Source organism: Apostichopus japonicus, chromosome 2 (genome assembly GCF_037975245.1).
Source record: "Apostichopus japonicus isolate 1M-3 chromosome 2, ASM3797524v1, whole genome shotgun sequence".
NCBI lineage: Eukaryota > Metazoa > Echinodermata > Holothuroidea > Aspidochirotida > Stichopodidae > Apostichopus > Apostichopus japonicus.
This window is the reverse complement of record NC_092562.1, coordinates 7,409,751-7,427,917: the sequence shown is the minus strand read 5'-3', so window position 1 is coordinate 7,427,917 and position 18,167 is coordinate 7,409,751. Positions and strand designations below refer to the sequence as shown.

The 18,167-nt window shown below is 37.8% G+C and overlaps 1 protein-coding gene and 1 long non-coding RNA gene across 10 annotated transcripts in view; one reads left to right on the top strand and one right to left on the bottom strand.

Moving 5' to 3' along the window:
• The window catches only part of LOC139976469 (UDP-glucuronic acid decarboxylase 1-like), an 87,390-nt gene that overhangs the window by 13,491 nt on the left and 55,732 nt on the right, over positions 1-18,167 (top strand). For 5 of the 9 annotated variants that reach the window (XR_011796189.1, XM_071985296.1, XM_071985286.1 and 2 more), the window contains exons 5-6: positions 663-724; positions 3,296-3,460. Coding sequence is in view for 8 of the 9 variants with exons in the window: in XM_071985296.1 (XP_071841397.1) it covers positions 663-724; positions 3,296-3,460 (227 nt within the window). In the remaining variant the exon portion in view is untranslated. Of the gene's footprint in view, positions 1-662; positions 725-997; positions 1,179-3,295; positions 3,461-18,167 lie in introns of all 9 variants that reach the window. The other 4 variants (XM_071985277.1, XM_071985261.1, XM_071985269.1 and 1 more) reach the window with 2 other exon arrangements.
• LOC139976500 (uncharacterized) lies at positions 3,478-17,825 on the bottom strand. The gene is made up of 3 exons (XR_011796190.1): positions 14,795-17,825; positions 8,365-8,514; positions 3,478-7,499 (listed from the first exon to the last, which is right to left on the bottom strand). It is a non-coding gene; the product is annotated as an uncharacterized lncRNA (long non-coding RNA).

Genomic DNA, 18,167 nt, shown 5'->3' with positions numbered 1-18,167 from the left:
CCAAAAATTGTACTAGGTTTTAAGTAAATGGCCTTTAGTTTCTTTAGTTGGTGCAATAATAACTGATTATTCTGCTGCAAGCCAAAAAAATGTGAGGGAATAAGAAATAAATTTGAACAGTTTACTGCTTTCAATATTGTTTATTACTATGAAGTAATACGTACGTATCTGCAGATGAAAAAACCTTATGGTTCACAATGTTTTATGGGGGAAAACGTTTGGGGTATGGATTTCTTCTCCCTTAATAATTAACAAAAAACCTTCCCCTTATCCACAGTTGTACTAAACATTATGTCAAAATCTAAGATGTGACCCTCAACATATATCTCCTGCAATATATTTCTTATCTTATCTATCCTCTTCTTGGTCCATCTCTCAAATCTTTGTCAATTAATGACCATTCACAAAGAAACTAAATGCAGTTCAAAGTTTGCTTTCATGAAGGTTCTATAAAGACTGTAACAACTTGTTGGTTGTGATGGAAACCCTTCTTGCAAGTCTCTTCTGTTTGTCTCCCTCACCATCGTTTCACCCGCCTCTCCCACTCCCTCTTTGTCTCCATCTCATTTACTCTATGCCCAGTTGAATTGATCTAGAGAATTTCTGCTGGTTGTAAGGCTATGTGTCCATAATGTAACAATCATAGCCATTTCTCATAACAGATCGATGAAGAAATTTCCTGAAGTTAGAAAATTACCTGAAATTGAAAGAAAAAAGAATCCTGGTAGGTACTGGGTTCTTGAGTATTGGTTTTGGAAGTTTTAATATGACCAAGTATTTGTTAAATAAGTACTCTGCATACGGTGCAACAGTTTTCCAAGATTTGGAAGGTCATACAGAGAAGTCAAAGATGATGGAATATGTCCACCCACTACAGAATAACAGTTGTGAAACAAATTGGAAGACTTAACCTAGAATTGCCAAACATAGTAGATGTGAACAGATGTCAGAGACAAATGGTTTCTCCCATGTCTGCCTCTGTGTTGTACTTTCGTAGATTACTGGAGGGGCTGGTTTTGTTGGTTCGCATTTAGTGGATCGGCTGATGGAAGATGGACATGAGGTCACAGTGGTGGACAACTTCTTTACAGGAAGAAAGCAAAATGTGGAGCATTGGATCGGACATCCAAACTTTGAGATGATTAATCATGATGTGGTTAATCCTCTTATGATTGAAGGCAAGTACTGTATGATGGACATGATATTGAGGTCACCAATGTTATCATATCTGTTGACCCGCTTGTAGGTGACCTTATATTTCTTACATTTTCGACGCCATATTCAGATCTCAAAAGTGCCTTCCGATCAAAAATCTGATCACAATTTGTGATCACAAAAGTGTTGGCTACAAAAGTGTTGGTTACTTTATGGGTACATGTAGGACCACAATTACTTGGACTATTTGAGCCCAATTCTGCTATGATAATATTATGTGTATTGTCATATACCCCTATGCAAGGAACCACAGTGCCCTTGGGCTCTTGTTTTTAAACCAGGTTGTGAAAATATTTGAGGTGTGTTCAAGCAATGTCAATTGAGCACTCGGTCATTTATAACAATTATTAAAGGGATTTGCATGTTCAAAATAAAAAATATAAAATTTGCTTTTATTCATACACTGTATGTATAGATATTTCACATAGGAATTGGAATAAAAACCTCTAAACTGTAAAATCCTTACCAGTGGTTGATATCCACAAGGGAGTGATACACAACAGCGGAATTCTCTGATCTTTTCTGGTTCTCACTTAAAGCAGCATTTTGCGTTGGGTCGCTTTTTTCCACCTTTTTAACGTGTGCATCGATTTTTTTAGATGTATCAATCATAAAACAGCAAACTAAGATACCATCCAAGTTTCACCGTGCCAAGAGCGTTAATTAGCGAGTAATTAACGATTTATGTCGATAACGAGTAAAAGTGTCCTCGCAAAGTTTTCATATCTCCAAATCCACTAGTTTGAATTCCACCAATCAGTGAATAGTATGTTTATTCATGAGCATTTTGCGTTTGGTCGCCGTTTTCTACTTTTTTGACATGTCCATCGAGTTGTTTACTGATTCCTGGTACCTTCCTTTATATGTTGTTGGCTGCATTAGTCAATAATAATCCTTCATTTTGGTGTGCACAAGTTCAAGGATATTACCATGTAAGGCTTACCACACTGAATAAGTTTAGCCATTAGAACCACTAACAGTTTTGTCTTCTGGTATTTGTATACTGCTTACATTGTCAATTTCAATTTCTTTATTCCAGTATAAATTACAAATTTATAAATCGGACACATAATAATGATACACAAAAGACGTAAAATGTACAATCATGAAAGCATGAACAAATCAGAAATAAGATGGAGGATTAGAATTTTTTTTTTTTAGAATGAAAGATTTAAAAAGATCATAACAGAGATTCTAAGTACCCATTTTGAATATAAATGGCTGCTCTGTAGATAAATGAGTTCTTAAAAAGCATAATTCTAAAAGTTGGCATTTTGGCAAGATAGTAGGGTTTCGTAGATTGTACTTGTTTGTTCTATTGCACGGAGAGATCAACTCGGAGTGAAGTGGGTGTACGCATTTCAGTATTGTTGCCCATCAATACACGTATTATGTCAACTACTTAGCTGATTTAATCTTTATATGATTGAGTACTCAACATCATAAAAGATTGTTAATTTGGGATGTTCACATTTTATAAATAATATTTCTGATTATGATTATTATAATTATTCTTTGTTAATGACATAGATTACAGGGATACTCTGTGACACTTGGAAGTGATGATATACTGCCACAGCTGCCTTACAATCTCTACTATTACTCAAATTGTTACCTGACTTTCATAAGTAATGAAATGACACACTGTGGCAAGATTTCCTGCTCAGTTGTAAAACACAATGTTTCAAAAACCATAATCAAACCAGTGACCAGCCGAAAGCAACTCCTCAGTACATTATTTGATTTCTTTGTTGTAAGTTTTATTGACTTTCGAATGCATCATTTTATAGAATAATGCCTACCAAAGTTGCTTTACAACTGAGCTTTTCTCTGGTACATTCGTGCGTGCATGATTCTTTGTTACGATATAAATACCTTTAATTCCACAATAAACTGAATATAAATTGCCTTCTTTCATTCATAATTTGGAAATTATAAATATTATTAATTGCTCCCCATTAATAAAGGTAACACTGAATTTGTGCTGTATGTGTTTTTATCAACACCTTTTGTATTATTTTGGAGAATGTAATTCAAATACTAAGTTCCTTTCAAACTTGTTACTTGTTTGTATCTACAGTTGACCAGATATACCATCTTGCATGTCCAGCATCACCTCCTAACTACATGTATAACCCCATCAAAACCATCAAGACTAGTTCCATAGGAACTCTCAACATGCTTGGTCTAGCCAGAAGGGTTAAGGCTCGATTGCTTCTAGCGTCAACATCAGAAGTCTATGGAGGTAAGGCGAGCTAGGAAGTTATTTTTTATCAAAGAGCACTAAAACTACTTGCTTTAAAGGCATAGACACTGAGTTGGCATTCTGTAATGTCTATTTTGTTCAATGTTACCACTGCCATGTGGCTATTTCGGGAAAGAGGCCCTCACTTAAAGTTTTTGTGAAATGTTTACTATAATCAGTGGGGTGAAGGCCATCAAAGTGAGCTTTTGTGAAATAACTTTCGGGTAAAGGGATATTGCAGTGAGTGAAGTTTGATTGCTTATAAGAAAACTAAAGGAAAAGTTTTTCATCTTCAGGTCAAAACCACATCCATATAACATTTGTATAGTCAAGATAAGATTATTTCCAATGCATATTGCAAAGGTAGAGTGAGTTTGTCATCTTTGTCAATTGAGCCATAATATGTGCATATGAGCCATATACATAATTGTTAAAAAGTGTTACCTGATTTATCGACAGAACAAAAATCATATATCTACAAAATGAGGTATTTAGATGAAATTCTTAGTGCTAAAAACTTTCACAGCTAAACAAGCATTCAACATATATCACATATCAGACTGCTGTACTAGGAAAGTCAAGTATTTGAAAACGTGGAATATTTTTCACATTAAGATAAAGTGTTATATTGTTTGACAACAGAATATCCCTTTAATACCACCCAAGTCCTGTAAGAAGAAAAGCTAATTGAATATATCTGCTATTGATGTTAACGGTCACATTCTTAAAGGCACACTCTCAGCTAGGAAATTGCTAAATAAAAAATCTTGTCTCAACGTATTCCCCGATTAAAAAATAAAAACAATGCTGCCCTCTTCTCACAACGGCAACATATTCATTTCTTCAATATGGCATTCTCATTCTTAGCTATAAACATACGCAAATGGGTACCGTTACCGCGAAGGTATCAGGTTTCCGAGATTCTAATCTGCCTCTCAGTGTTGCGTAACCTATAGGCACACTGTGTAATTGTACTGTGTGCTATTCGAGTTACGCAATTTTTTGATTTGCTATATAGAACAGTGCATATTGTACTGCTGGGAAAACGCTATACCAGCTCGTAGGAGCAGGTAGTTGTTATGGAAAGAGTCATATGGTCCGTATGATCTCGTGCTGCCGATTTTTGTTGGAGAAATTGCTGAAGAAATAAAATACGAATAGTTTCGTCGTGTAACTCTCTATAAACATGTGACTGAATGTGTGCTGCTTATGTACTGTTATTTGACGAAACGACTTGCTTCTGGCCTAACGTTCTTCAATACTTGAGTTCAAAATAAAATAAAACAGTGAGCAAACAGCTTATCCACTAGAGAGCCTGTGTAGAAAAAACACGCACATAATACAGACAGGTTAATGAGCATGGTGAACACAAATAGATAGATGTAAGGGGATTAGTAGACAAGGGATGGAGAGAAGAATGAAAGATAAAAACCAACAGGGGAAGAGGATAGGTAGGAGATAAACAGTGGAGGGACAAAGAGAGGATTAAGAGAAGGGGTAGGGAAGAAACTGGAGAAGGACAACAACAGAAAAGTGTGGAGAAAAAAAGGGGTGAAAAAAGCTATGAGAAAAGGAGTAATGGGGGAGGGGGGCAAGGGGAGAAGGAGGGGGAATGAAGAAAAGTTAGTCATGTCCTTCCTGAATGTTGAGCCCATGTGGTTGAATGGTGCGAAGGCGTTGCATCCGCAACCTCTCTCTCTGCTGATTCGCACTAGCTCAGGACGGCTACCCAAGGATTCAATCCCCTGGGCCTATAGAGACATGTTGTTAATGGTATGGTTGCATAGCTCCCAACTCTTGAGAAGGCAAATGCTGGTCCATGCCACGAATTGCCGTCCTGGGGGAGGGGTATATGGGGGGTGTCTCCCTCCCCTTTTTATTTTTTTTGGAATCCTGGTGATGCCTACATGTAACTGTAAACTGGTGGCACCTAGAAAGGCTTTTGTCACCCAAAATTTTATGAGAAATATGCATTTTTTTGTGTGTAACATCAATAAATTGAATAGCAGGTGATAATTCATCCTTGCCCGTGGCATGAAAATGTTCGCTGCTCGCCCCAATGAAATAAAATATAGCCTAATTTGAGGTTCAAATGATGATGTAAAGGAGGTTTTATACTCTATTATGCTAAATGCTAAAGAAATGATGGTTGCTAAGTCCAAATTTGATGCAATTTTTTATGTATACTTGTCAATTACAATGCAGGTTTTTGGGATGCTTGCGTGGGTCAGGGGCTTTGGGTGTTAGAATGCCGGTCCAACCTGCGAATTGTGGGCCAGTTGGGAGCTCTGTGGTTAGGAAGGTTAAAGTGTTCTCCAAAAAAAACCAAAAGATGAATGACCTTCGGCACAGGGGTAAACTGGACTCCTCCAGCTGCCTTTACTACATTTTACTGCATTACTACAAACATATGGTGGCTTCCACGCCAACTCTCGACCAGAGTATGCTGTATTGGCCCCAAATAAACCAGATATTCAAATATGGTTACCTTTGGTCAAAGTTTTGAAACTGGTTTTATTACCACCTTCCAGGAAATTTACCTCACTGGTACATTCAGGCATCTTATGCTTTCAATTAGAATGCCTTAGAACAATTTGGAAAGTAAAGACCTCTAGGAACATCTTAAATATTCTAGCAATTATTAGCAAATAGCAAATATTATAGCATGCTATATTGGGGACAATACTACATAGCCCACCTTGAAAATATCCTGTAACCTACTCTGGATAAACACTATCTAATATGGAAGAAATGCTTTGGTTAAAGTATGAATATGGTCACTTGAACATTAAGAAATGCAAGTGAGATAGTGGTAAGTTTTCCCTGCTCATGGTCTTTGTAGTTGAACTCAATGTAAGAACTGTACAGATGCAATCAATGTGTTAAAAATAAAAAACATGTTACAATACTGACTTACCTAACTTTAGAATAAGCAATACAAACAATAGTAGGGCAGTGTTCCAAATATGGAATGCAAGGACATATACCCAAATAAGGCTAGGAGATGCCATGCCTCCATTGTGGAACTTCTCCATGATAAGTATAGCAGCTTTACATGCAAAAGAACTTTTGCCAAAACTTCAAAAGACCCTATAATGTCCCCTGCATTTCAAACAGCTCCATCTGCCACTATCTCCATCTGCCACTGGGCCCGACTGGGGTTATCATGAGAGCACTGAATGAACTGTTTTATCACTACTAGCTGCAAGTTAGAGTACCTGTTCAACACTCTATGACATCACAATATATGTTATGTTAAATTGATCTCACACAATACAAAATAAAGACAAGTTATTCTGTACCAACAATAAAAAACCCAAGATCAATGTCACATTAGAACTACTGGTATGACTGAACAAGCTACAGTAATTAAAAAGATCAGATATTGCTATCATGGAAAGCCAAATAGTGTACAATCAAGTATGCAGTGAAACCAATATTCAATCATTTACTTATTTAATATGACACAGTTGTAACTTTGATGACGTCAATTATGTTGTTTACTTACACTATGAATGAACATGCAAATCAATGCTAAATACTACAGAAAGGAGAAGGATACATAACGCACTGAATGCAACAATCAATGTTTGACACCATGGAGAAGATAAATTCTTATGATACATTGTAAGTTCATTTTACTGAGACACCATGTTTGTTGTTGTCTGTTATGGTACAGTTTGTTCAATTGTCTTGAAGCCTTGTGATATCTCCATTCTGGATACTTGTTACTCCAATTGTCCACTCTTGTGTCCTTGATGTATGGTATTTAAATAAGCTGAGAAACTGCTTTGACATCAGCTATTTCAAAATTGACCGTATCCATGTTAACAACGTTCACTATGCAAATCCATAGCTTTCACTGGAGAACAAGAAATATGACAATCATCTTACGTAAAGTAGAGAAGCACACATTTATTAATGAAACAATCCAACACAAATACTTCCAGTTCCAACCCTTATATCTGCTTGCAAAACATCCATCATGCCATAACGCTATGCTGTGCTGTACTGTTCCTCTAAAGGATGTTCTGTACATCTGTAATGTGAAATGAAAATGGAAAAAAGACATATTTATGGCATTGTGTGAGGACAGAAGTGTCACAAAGATATACCTGTTCAAATGATTTTCCAAGATATGATTTATTTGATTTTAATTGCAAAAGAGACATTCAGGCTCATAGCCAAGGTAACTGGGTTGGAGCCAGCATAAATGTTATGTTTGTTTATTCACTGAGATTGTAACTTGCATTCATTGTAATAACTAAAAATTATTGTTCAAATCTGGGTGAAAGTAGACCCCTTAATGATGCCCCTAACATGTTAAACTAGAAATATAGCTCACACTCAAAATTTGCCAAAAATGTCAATGTCTTTGCTGATATGAAACTATATGCACATGACAACCTGATCAGATGACAACTACAGTATAGGCAGTTAAGAGTAACTATCTTTAAGCAGTGCAAGTACTGTACTCTATGTACAAATGATGCCACATCATCATGAAACATAAAAAGAAAACATAAAGAGAAAAGAATAAATGTGCAATTTTTGATCACAAACTGCTTCAGACAGGTACAGTAGGTAGCACATTCTACAAGATTGGTAAATGTCTTTATTTTTCAGAGATAAGGAAAAATACTACAGGTACTGTTATCATTAACTTGTGGGGTTTGAACATTTTTGGGTCCCTCACATTTACAGACCTCCAGTGGCTGTATTAGCACCATATTTAGCACTACATGTCTACGTCATTAATATAACATAATACAATAAATGAATGTGTCCAATGCCCTAAATCTGGTTAGTCATGTACAGTCCTACAGTAGTAGACTGCAGACCTAGTTAAAATGTAGACTTATTTACAGCATGGAATGGTTACAGTATGTACATCAAAAAATTACCAGTCTCCACTGGGGTATAGCTGCTGGAGTGCATTGCTGCATCAGCCTCTGTTGGGCATAGCCTTTCGTTGAGGAAGTGGTGTTATCTTTTCTGGTTGATCAGTTTGGATACCAACCTCTCGAGTTTCTTAATTGGGCACACACCTTCAACTGAAAAAGGCAAATAACACCGGGATGTGCAAAGTTAATAATATATCAGAATGCATACTGTACACATAGCAGGGAAGTGCTCATAAATATTTGAGTGCCAGGCATATTGGGCGGTAGTGTGATCCACACCCTGGGAGAGGGATTTCATGGGTGGGGTACCCCCCCCCCCAAATGGACAAATTTTGCACATGTAGTATGCTTAGGTGGTGCTACTGTATATTCCTATTCTGTGCCATATATTCTCCCAGATTTTGGTTATGGTAAAACTTATTATATTATCATCAAAAAGTGCTGGGCGATAAAGGTTAAATACTGTTTGTGCGGGGCGGCATTCAGAACTGCTGGGCGCAGCTGCCCAGTGTGAGCAAATCCCTGACATAGTGAAATATATAACTTCCAACATAAATTACTGAATACCACATTTTTCCCTTCACTAAATAGTCAAAAATTCAAATCAATTTTGCAAACACAGAACAGTAATTACACTACTAGTTAATACAGAACTTTGCTATTGGCAGCATAAATTCATCACATCTGCTTTATGATTTACAGTATGTATAGTGTCAACTCTGCAAGTATTCAAGAATGGTCCATTTACTAATATAGTGCAAACCTAAACTAGTGATGTGCAACAATTTCTATTATATTTCTTATTTCTATGTTAGTAGTATACACCTGCAGTATTATAACTCATCTACTAATGCCTTACATACACTACATGTCATAACGTGTGATGTTACAATGGCAATGTTCCAGTAGGCTTGCTCATACAATAATATGTCACCAAATTTCATCATGTTCAGGGATGCATAATTACTTTTAAAAATATAGCTAGGCTTTGCTTATTTCCAAGACTAAAAATTACGGAATATTCTACAGGTGTGCCCTAAACAGTGAATTGTTAAAAGATACTATAGAAACATGATATGGTATATAATGGGTGACCATTCTAGTTCTCTCACAAATCAGTAGTATCATTTTCATTTTGTATAATTTTTAGAACTGCATGATCAGATTATGTGTAGAGCTATGAAGCCTATGATGTTGTTATATTTTGGCATATGTCTTTAATTTCTATATCATGATGAAATTATCAATTATTGTAAGACGGACTCAACGACCCCCGGAATGATGCGTCATGTCCGATGAAGCGCATATTTGGTGCGTTATTACAACTACAATATGTGCGTCAGTGTCCGTCAATGTGCCATGCATGGTGTATCCTTTAAATTAAATGTGATCAATTTTGTCGAACATAAAATGGTGGCATTCACAATTATTGGTGACATTGATTTGTTTATGTTGTCCTTGATTTTATGATTAAACAACGATGATAGCAAACTATCATGTTATGAATGCATAAATATCAGGGGCGGATCCAGGATTTTGAGAAAGGGGGGGCCGACATCCCGATGGTAGCACTTTAGTGATCTGCGTCCTGGGGAGGGGTCTGTCCTAGGGAGGGGTCTGGGGAGGGGTTGTCCCCTCCTCCTTGGAAATTTTTGGTTAATTGTGAGTGCTTAGATGCAAAATGGTGAAACATTTCGCCAAAAACTAGAAAAACCAGAAACGTTGCAGACACGCTTTTTTGTGCACATATTTTTTCTCGATAGACACATATTTAACAACGCTCAACAGTGCATGTACAATGGACACACTATTATTGCGTCGATTCGTTTCTTTCTTTTGCGCGAAAATTATGACACTAGATTCACCCAGGCGCGGCGGAACGGGAAAATTATTGGGGGGCTAATGTGTGGAGACTATCTAAGCGGAGCGCCACCATTGGTTGGCGCGGAGCGTAGAAGAAAATTTTGGGTTTTTCAAACCTCCAGATGGCCGGAAACGGCACTTCCCGAGTGTTTTATGCTTCGAATACCTAGCCCTAAAATATGGGTCTCAAGCCTGCAATTTCTCAGATTGCACGTAAAAATCTGTAAAAACATTGTAATTTGTATATTCGATGGTGTTTTAAGAGAGTAGCTATTACTCGTAGTGTACTCGCAAAGACGTTTTTGAGTGTAGTAAATTACTACTTGCAATTAAATGCAATAATTAAATAATTAATTAAATAAATATTGGGGGGCTTATCATGCATTTGCCCCCTCAACTTTTTCATTGGGGGGCTCAGCCCCCCAAGCCCCCCCCGGTTCCGCCGCCACTGGATTCACCCCAAGAAAAAACATAAAACAAGATATATTCAATGAGATAATTATGATATACATATTAATGAAAGGGGGTATAGGCGGTTTTACACTATCTAACGCAACGTAGTCGCCAAGAACCTGAAGTATTTTTAAGGGAGGGCCCGATAATAAGCGGAAACGGATCACCGACCGAAAAAATATCGGAATTTGTGGACTATTTCTTGCTTCCTATTGTATTAAAACAAAGCACCTATGTGAAAGACACAAATCACATTCTGAAAATTGTGGAAGCCCCCCGTTACCAAAAGCAGTAGTACTTGCTACACTCGATGTCGTCGCCATGTATGCCAATACTCCTCAAGAGGAGGCATTAGATATATGTCAAGAAGTCTATGAAAAGGCGGAAAAAGCGAATATGGAATAAATAAAATATCTTCCATATCCATGCGCAAACTAATTGAACTTATTTTTAACAAGAAACTGTTTCGAGTTCAATAACCAATTCTATCTACAAAAGATCGGTTGCGCCATGGGTAGCCAAGCCTCTCCGGAAATCTGTGATATCGTCATGCATAGACTGGAAAACCAGATTTTACCGACAGATAATAAAATCTTAAAATGGCTCCGCTATAGAGATGAAATTCTATTGCTTTACGACGGTTCACCTCAGGAACTTGAACAACTAGTAAACAGGTTGAATGAAATTCACCGCTTCTTAAAGTTTACGGTAGAAATATTACACACAGAGGTAACATACCTAGATTTGAAAATCTTCAAAGGTCCAAGGTTTGAAACCAATGGGTTATTAGACACCAAAGTCTACACCAAACCCACGGAAACCTTCCAATACCTCTACAGAAACTCTGCACACCCACTTGCCACCTTTAAAGGCTTCATTAAAGGGGAAGTCTTACGATACGCACGTCTATGTAACAATGAGACTGATTTCTTACAGAAAAAGAATGCGTTCACAGAGAAACTGTTACTCTGAAAGAGGAAATTGCCTCAGCCACGAAAGGCATAAAATTTGAAAACCGTGGGCAATACCTCACTACCAAACCTAAACAAAAGGAACCACCAATGGTGTTCAAGCTTACCTATACACCCCATATCAAAACCACGCATCTGAAAAATGTACTCTTGAAACATTGGCACTTAATCTCGCAACACGCGGACAGGGGCGTAGCGAAGGTTTTGTTGTTGGGGGGGGTGGAGGATTTGATTTGCCGACTGATCTGGAAGTAGTGACTGAAATGGGGGGGTCTAAGGGGAGGGGGTGTCCCCCTCCCCCTTTGGAAAATTTTTAGTTTTGAAACGTCCTTAGGTGCAATCTGGTGCATATTTTAAGTCAAATTTGGCACCGTAGAATTTCCATTTCGATATTATTTTTATGGCAGAAGAAGAATTAATTGGGACCAATTATCGAACTGTGTTTTCTCTTTCACCGATTGTTGAAATAGTGAAACTTCGTGATGAAAATGTTCAGAAAACTTCCCGGTAATAAGAAATAACAACATTCATTGATATACAAGCGAGAAACGTTAAAAATTGTGTACAATTCGTGAGCCGTGTCCTTAAGTTTTCCACGGAGAATGAATGACATCTGTGATGGCGTCATTCTGAACAGAGAATAATAACAACACGTTGTCACACGATAGCACGACTCATGGGCTGCGGCCTATACGGAAGCCCTTAATTCCATTTCTTTCACTGAGTTGCCGGCGATTCTGGCACTCGTCTAGCTGAGCCTGGCTACAGTAGCTATACTGACGGCCGTGACATTATCAGTTATTTGCCGAGAGGTTTTCAACTTGCAGGCGTCGGGTGATTGGATTGGTGAATGAGTTTATCAGATGAAGAACTGGAAAATCGAAATAACCGATAAAGAAGCTCCCGTTCTCCTTTTCTCTATTCAGCTTTCCTTCTTTCTTCCCCTTCCGCTCTCTTCACCTTTTCTCCTTTTGCCAACAGACCCAAAATTTGCCCACAGCGACCAAATTATTGGGGGGTGTTACACCCCCACATCCCCCCCCCGCTCGCTACGCCCCTGCACGCGGAATTATCCAAACTGTTTCCAAAAGAACCGATTCTAGCCTACAAAAGGCCCAAAATCTCAAAGATTTACTTGTTAACTCAAGGTTTCATACTAACGAAGAATCAGCTGACTCTCAAGGTTCACACGAAGCTCTTTTAGATGCTCTTATAGCTGCACTATGAGTCCATAAAAACTCGTGCACAGAAAATAGATGCATTTTGAGAACGAGACGCCCAGGCCGAATATAAAATATTCAAAGGCTACTACTGATGAAGCTCCTCCTATAAAGTTTGAGAGCAGAAACCGGTCGAGTTGGTCATAAGAACCTACACTAGTCTCTCCTACTATTAACAGTACACTCAATTCACCTAATAGGTGCAATTATGTTTCACCACGAGGAGCATGCTGTAAGTTCATGTTCCTCGGGCCCTCCCTTAAAAATACTTCAGGTTCTTGGCGACTACGTTGCGTTAGATAGTGTAAAACCGCCTACACCCCCTTTCATTCAGATAATTATGATATACTTGCTAACTGTGCATTGATTTTCCCTGACAGTAATAGTCAGCACTATAGTACTGAGCCGTATCTAATTAATACTTGATGTCGCGTAGGCCTGATTATTGCCTTAGTTTCAAATTTGGAATAAAAACGATCGCATTTGAGGGAAGAGCAGCTGGATATATATTAGGCTTTTCTTTCACCAAGTTATGCCTATTAGGAATTTGAAGTACTCCCACATTAAAAAAACGCAACTGATTTCCAAAAAGGGGGGGCCGGGGCCGGGTCGGCCCCCCCCTGGATCCGCCCCTGAATATGTGAACAATATCTACTATTCTTCACTAATTCAACAAAGGAGCCTGTAGAGCTAGTGTAGCTTCTTTCTGAGAAGGCTTTTGAGTTTTGAATTAATTTGGAAAACTTAGTTATATCAGTTATCACTTTACACTACAGTTACCAGGAAAAGCCGCTACCGTTTTTTTAAGTTACTATACCAAGTTGGGAGTATTATAGGCATACTCTAATTTGGGATAGAAAGAGTTTAAATTAATGTGTACATTTTTTCTGTGCAAGTGGAGAATCATCCACAGCTAAAGTGGCTATGCGGATTGACAAACAAGTGAAGCAAAGTAAATACCCTAACCTATGCATATTAGACTTAAAAAAGTAAAAGAACCCAATGCCTTAGTAACTTAATTCATCTTGGAGTTGCTCAGCAGATTCGAGGTTATTTCACCACTTAAGAACCCATTCTCAGACCCAAAAAAAAGACAAAACTGAAATGGCTACACAAATTAGTAGTCTATAACTGAGAATGACCATGCATGCAAATATGGGTACAATTATAGAATACAGGGCCATTCATTAACAAGCATCCGGATGCGCGGTGTGTCTGTATACATGTCCATACACGTATGACGCCCTCTAAAATAGAATCATCAAGTGGCCCTGTGTTCTATAATTACTCCCAAATATGCAGGAAATTTTCAAGCTGTCAGACTAACTTATTTGTTGCTAGGAACTCTATAATTGTGCTGGTAAAGTAGAGAGTAGGAAATGAAAACAGTTACTTTATTGCATATAGGCCCCTGTCCCTCACGTATCTCATTGCATACTAGACTTACAGTTACAAAATAAATATGCCCATATCAAAAATGCTCTTGACAAGAATAACCACCAAATTGAGGTAGGCCCTCCATGGTGCATAATTTTATAAATCTGGGCCTGGAGCTAGGCTACAGTAGTCCTACTTTTGCTATTGCTCCGCTCATGAGAAGTTGCATTTCTTTCGAGTTTAATTTTCTTGTGGGCAGATCTCCCTACCAAATCCATATTACACTAATGTAGGCTAGGCCTAAGTCCTATTCATATTTGCAAAGCTACCGAATCATAAACCAAACACATGATACCGCACACTTCCATACTGATCATGCTTAGTAGGCGAATATAAGTTGAAAAGCATAAATAACACCATGAAATGTTCGGCCTAGGCTAGTCTACAGTTTGTACAGCAGCCTGCACTGCAGTAGCATGGACACTGCGGAGTTCGGACACCTATGCCTTAAAACACCCCAAAACTATATCTCATGGTATAAATCACCTGAAACTATACTTGATATGGTTGGGTCATTTTGGAGAGAAGTAACTGTAGCTTCGTAGTTTTTCATGCAATTGGCTCTTGCTGTAGGTTGTCTCATCATGAAATCGCCTATTTCTTAGGGGTGTCCGAACTTCGCAGTGTACCAAACTTCGCAAAACTGACTATACTACTAGTACTACTGTACTAGCCTATGTCTCTCGGTGTATTAGTTGCCTTAGTTTGTAGTACTCGTAGTAGTAGGCCTAGCTAGCATGATCTATTGAACAATATAACAAGGAAGCCTACGGTAGACCAAACACTTCGGCCGGAAAACAGTTGCCTAAATAGTAAATATATAACGTTAGTCGTTAGCATAATTTGCTGCCTACCTTCTCGTATGATCTGCCATGCCAGTAAATGCTCCGCGAAGGTAGCGTTCATTTTGTCGATCCCCGATCTCTGTTCCAGTAGATCGTTTTTGGAGACCCAGTCCACGTACGTAGCACCAGCTCAAGTACACTTTTCATTTCATGTCCGTTTTGTCGCTCACTGAAATTGGCATCGGGACCCACAATAAAGCAACCTGTGCCTTCCACCTCAACAGTGCGGCGACGCGGCCGCAATATACACGTTACGTGTGTTATGCTACCACTGCATGAAACTGTGCTATATATTACGTATATTTACATACAGGGTTCACTGTACACTGGCAGTATATTACAAATACCGTGTCACGTGATTAACGGTGAACCATCGAAACATATGAAATTGGCCCGCCCTCTAAAAAATTCCTAGCTGAGAGTGTGCTTTTAAGTTTTTAAGTAGACCAAGAAGTGTAGTAAGCAGAGCAATGAATAAAGTAACCAACTGTGCTATACTGATGTAAGTGCCCTACTAACCTTTAATTTCCTTGGACAATTTAGAGCAATGATTAAAACAAGATATATTGCAAATATACCAACAAAGCAAGAGAGAATTTCTGTGGAAAGGGAAATTGATGATACCAGTTTCGGGTAAGTTTTGCTTTTGAAATGTAAGCAAAATAAGAGTAATTTCAGCTTTATGGAATAGTTATACTTCAACAATACCTCATGAGTTCAGTATGATTTTCAGAAGCGCTACTAAAAGAGATACCTTTAGGCTTTGTTCCATGGAAGCTCTATATTTCACCAACCAGCTAAACTTTTGCACTCAGGAAATAAATCCTCTTGACCACCTTCCTATACTGTGGAAAAGATGAGGGTATGATACTTTCTCCTTTTGTTACCTTCACCTTTTTTTTCCCCACCTGTATTGTCTGAATCATAGTTTCATTAAACAGTATATATACATTACTACATACAGTATTTCACATATATCGTTACAAACGAATTACACACTTGTCGTGTACAGTCTTAACAGTTTTAGTAATTAAAATTTCTGTTGCTACTCTAATATAAATCAATGTGTGTGCTTCCATACAAGTCATTTTAACAGCTCTCAATCAAAACTTAAATAACATCAGACAATAACCAAGCTACCCAACAGATCGTAATGTAGCCTATGCAAAGATACATGTCGTTTCAATGGCTCAGTTAGAGCTTAATTCTTAATTAAATAACATCGTTCAATTACCAAATGCTTTTCTGTATGCATCATATGCAAGACTTTTGCATGTTTCTTTAAAAGAAAATTTTCAACTTGCAGTATAAACTTAAATTTATTTAAATAAAAACCTCATCAATGATGCGTTATTAAACCATGAAAGGGCAGGAACGAACACCGAATTTAGTCTTAAATGTTTTATAACTGAGTGGGTTGTTAATATGGAAAACATCTTTAATGTACTTTATACCATGGTCAAACAAACTTTTGTAAAAATGGTTTTGTTATTTACTTGGATATTACTATTATTCCAAATAATTTATCTGCACAGCTTTCCACCAAGTTCCAAAATCTTAACTTTTACCATGCTTTGCTTGCATCTTCCATAGACATGTTTGCAATAACAATATCCTTATCCCTGATCAGTGTAGGATTGTCACAGTTGTCCGAGGCAACTAGAAATTACGTCAGACTACCAAATCTTTCAAAATGTTGTGTGCTTGGTAGTCTTTGGACGACCAAAAAAATGTAGGCTTTGAAGAATTATTGAGTCTTATTCCGTTATTTCATTAAAAACGAAAGTGACTTCAATTAAATAGTTTCTCAATAACACCCAATCCATACATACATTATTTAAAAACATGCGCGATATATTAACTTTACAACATCGTTAGCAAAAATCTGTACACTAATAAAGTCGCCCTAACGTTAGTTTCTAATAATGTACCCAGAAAACAAATGAGACTCGTGGCTAAATGTCAATGCAATGCATTTTGAATGGTGTGGTAACAACAGTCGATCAGACACTGACAGTCTATAGGCCGAGTGAAAATGCATTGCTGGACAATGGGGGAAATCTAGCCTTTACCGCTGAATTTGTGACGCAGTTATAAGATATCCATGGAATACTTTCATTATTGCTGTTATCTTAGACCACATGGTTGCCTAACAGCACACTAAGTCAATGGGGAAAATCTAGCCTATACCGCTGAATTTGTGACGCAGTTATAAACAGGGATGTAAGTCTTCCGTATTTTTACGGAAATCCGGTTTTTTTTTTACAGGGATGTAAGTCTTCCGTTTTTTTTTAATTCCAATAAAGTTCCACAAAATTGTTCGAATATCAAAGACACAACGCGGCAAAAATGCCTGGCCCGTTGCAGCAAGCTAACTTCAACTTTCACTCATCGATCAATCAAAATACCATTCCTGTTTTGCATCATCGCATTGCACTGTACAACATTGTGCCATGTGAATATCGTTGGGTACGTGCGAACTTCAAATCGCCATAGCTCATTTCTGTCGTTGAAAAACCTTGCCTAATTCACGTTGATTGGACTGCTAATTAATATCTTCGTAACTGCTGGTGCTCGACATAAGTTTCGGAATTAACGCTTGTGATATTTGTGAGCGGCGGAAATCTACGGGATACGCATATGAAAGTCGATATTTGTGATCGCATTCGAATGTGAGACAGTTTTTTATTCCGTAGTTCGCTGCAACGTATTCGTAACTTTGAGCTAGCCTAACATAACGATAGTGTGTAAGTAGTAAGAACTAGGAGTAAGATGTGTTAGCGCTAATACTTCTGAGCTAGCCTAACATAACGATAGTGTGTAAGTAGTCAGAGCTAGGAGTAGGATGTGTTAGGACGGCATTCACCCGGGGTCTCCGAATAGTTTTCCGTTTTTTTTTTTTTTTTGCTGCACTTACATCCCTGTATAAAGTATTTCAATTTTCCACCAAAATTGAAAATGAACACAAATAATACAAAACAAAACACTTTGATGCTCAATCTGATTGTGTCAAC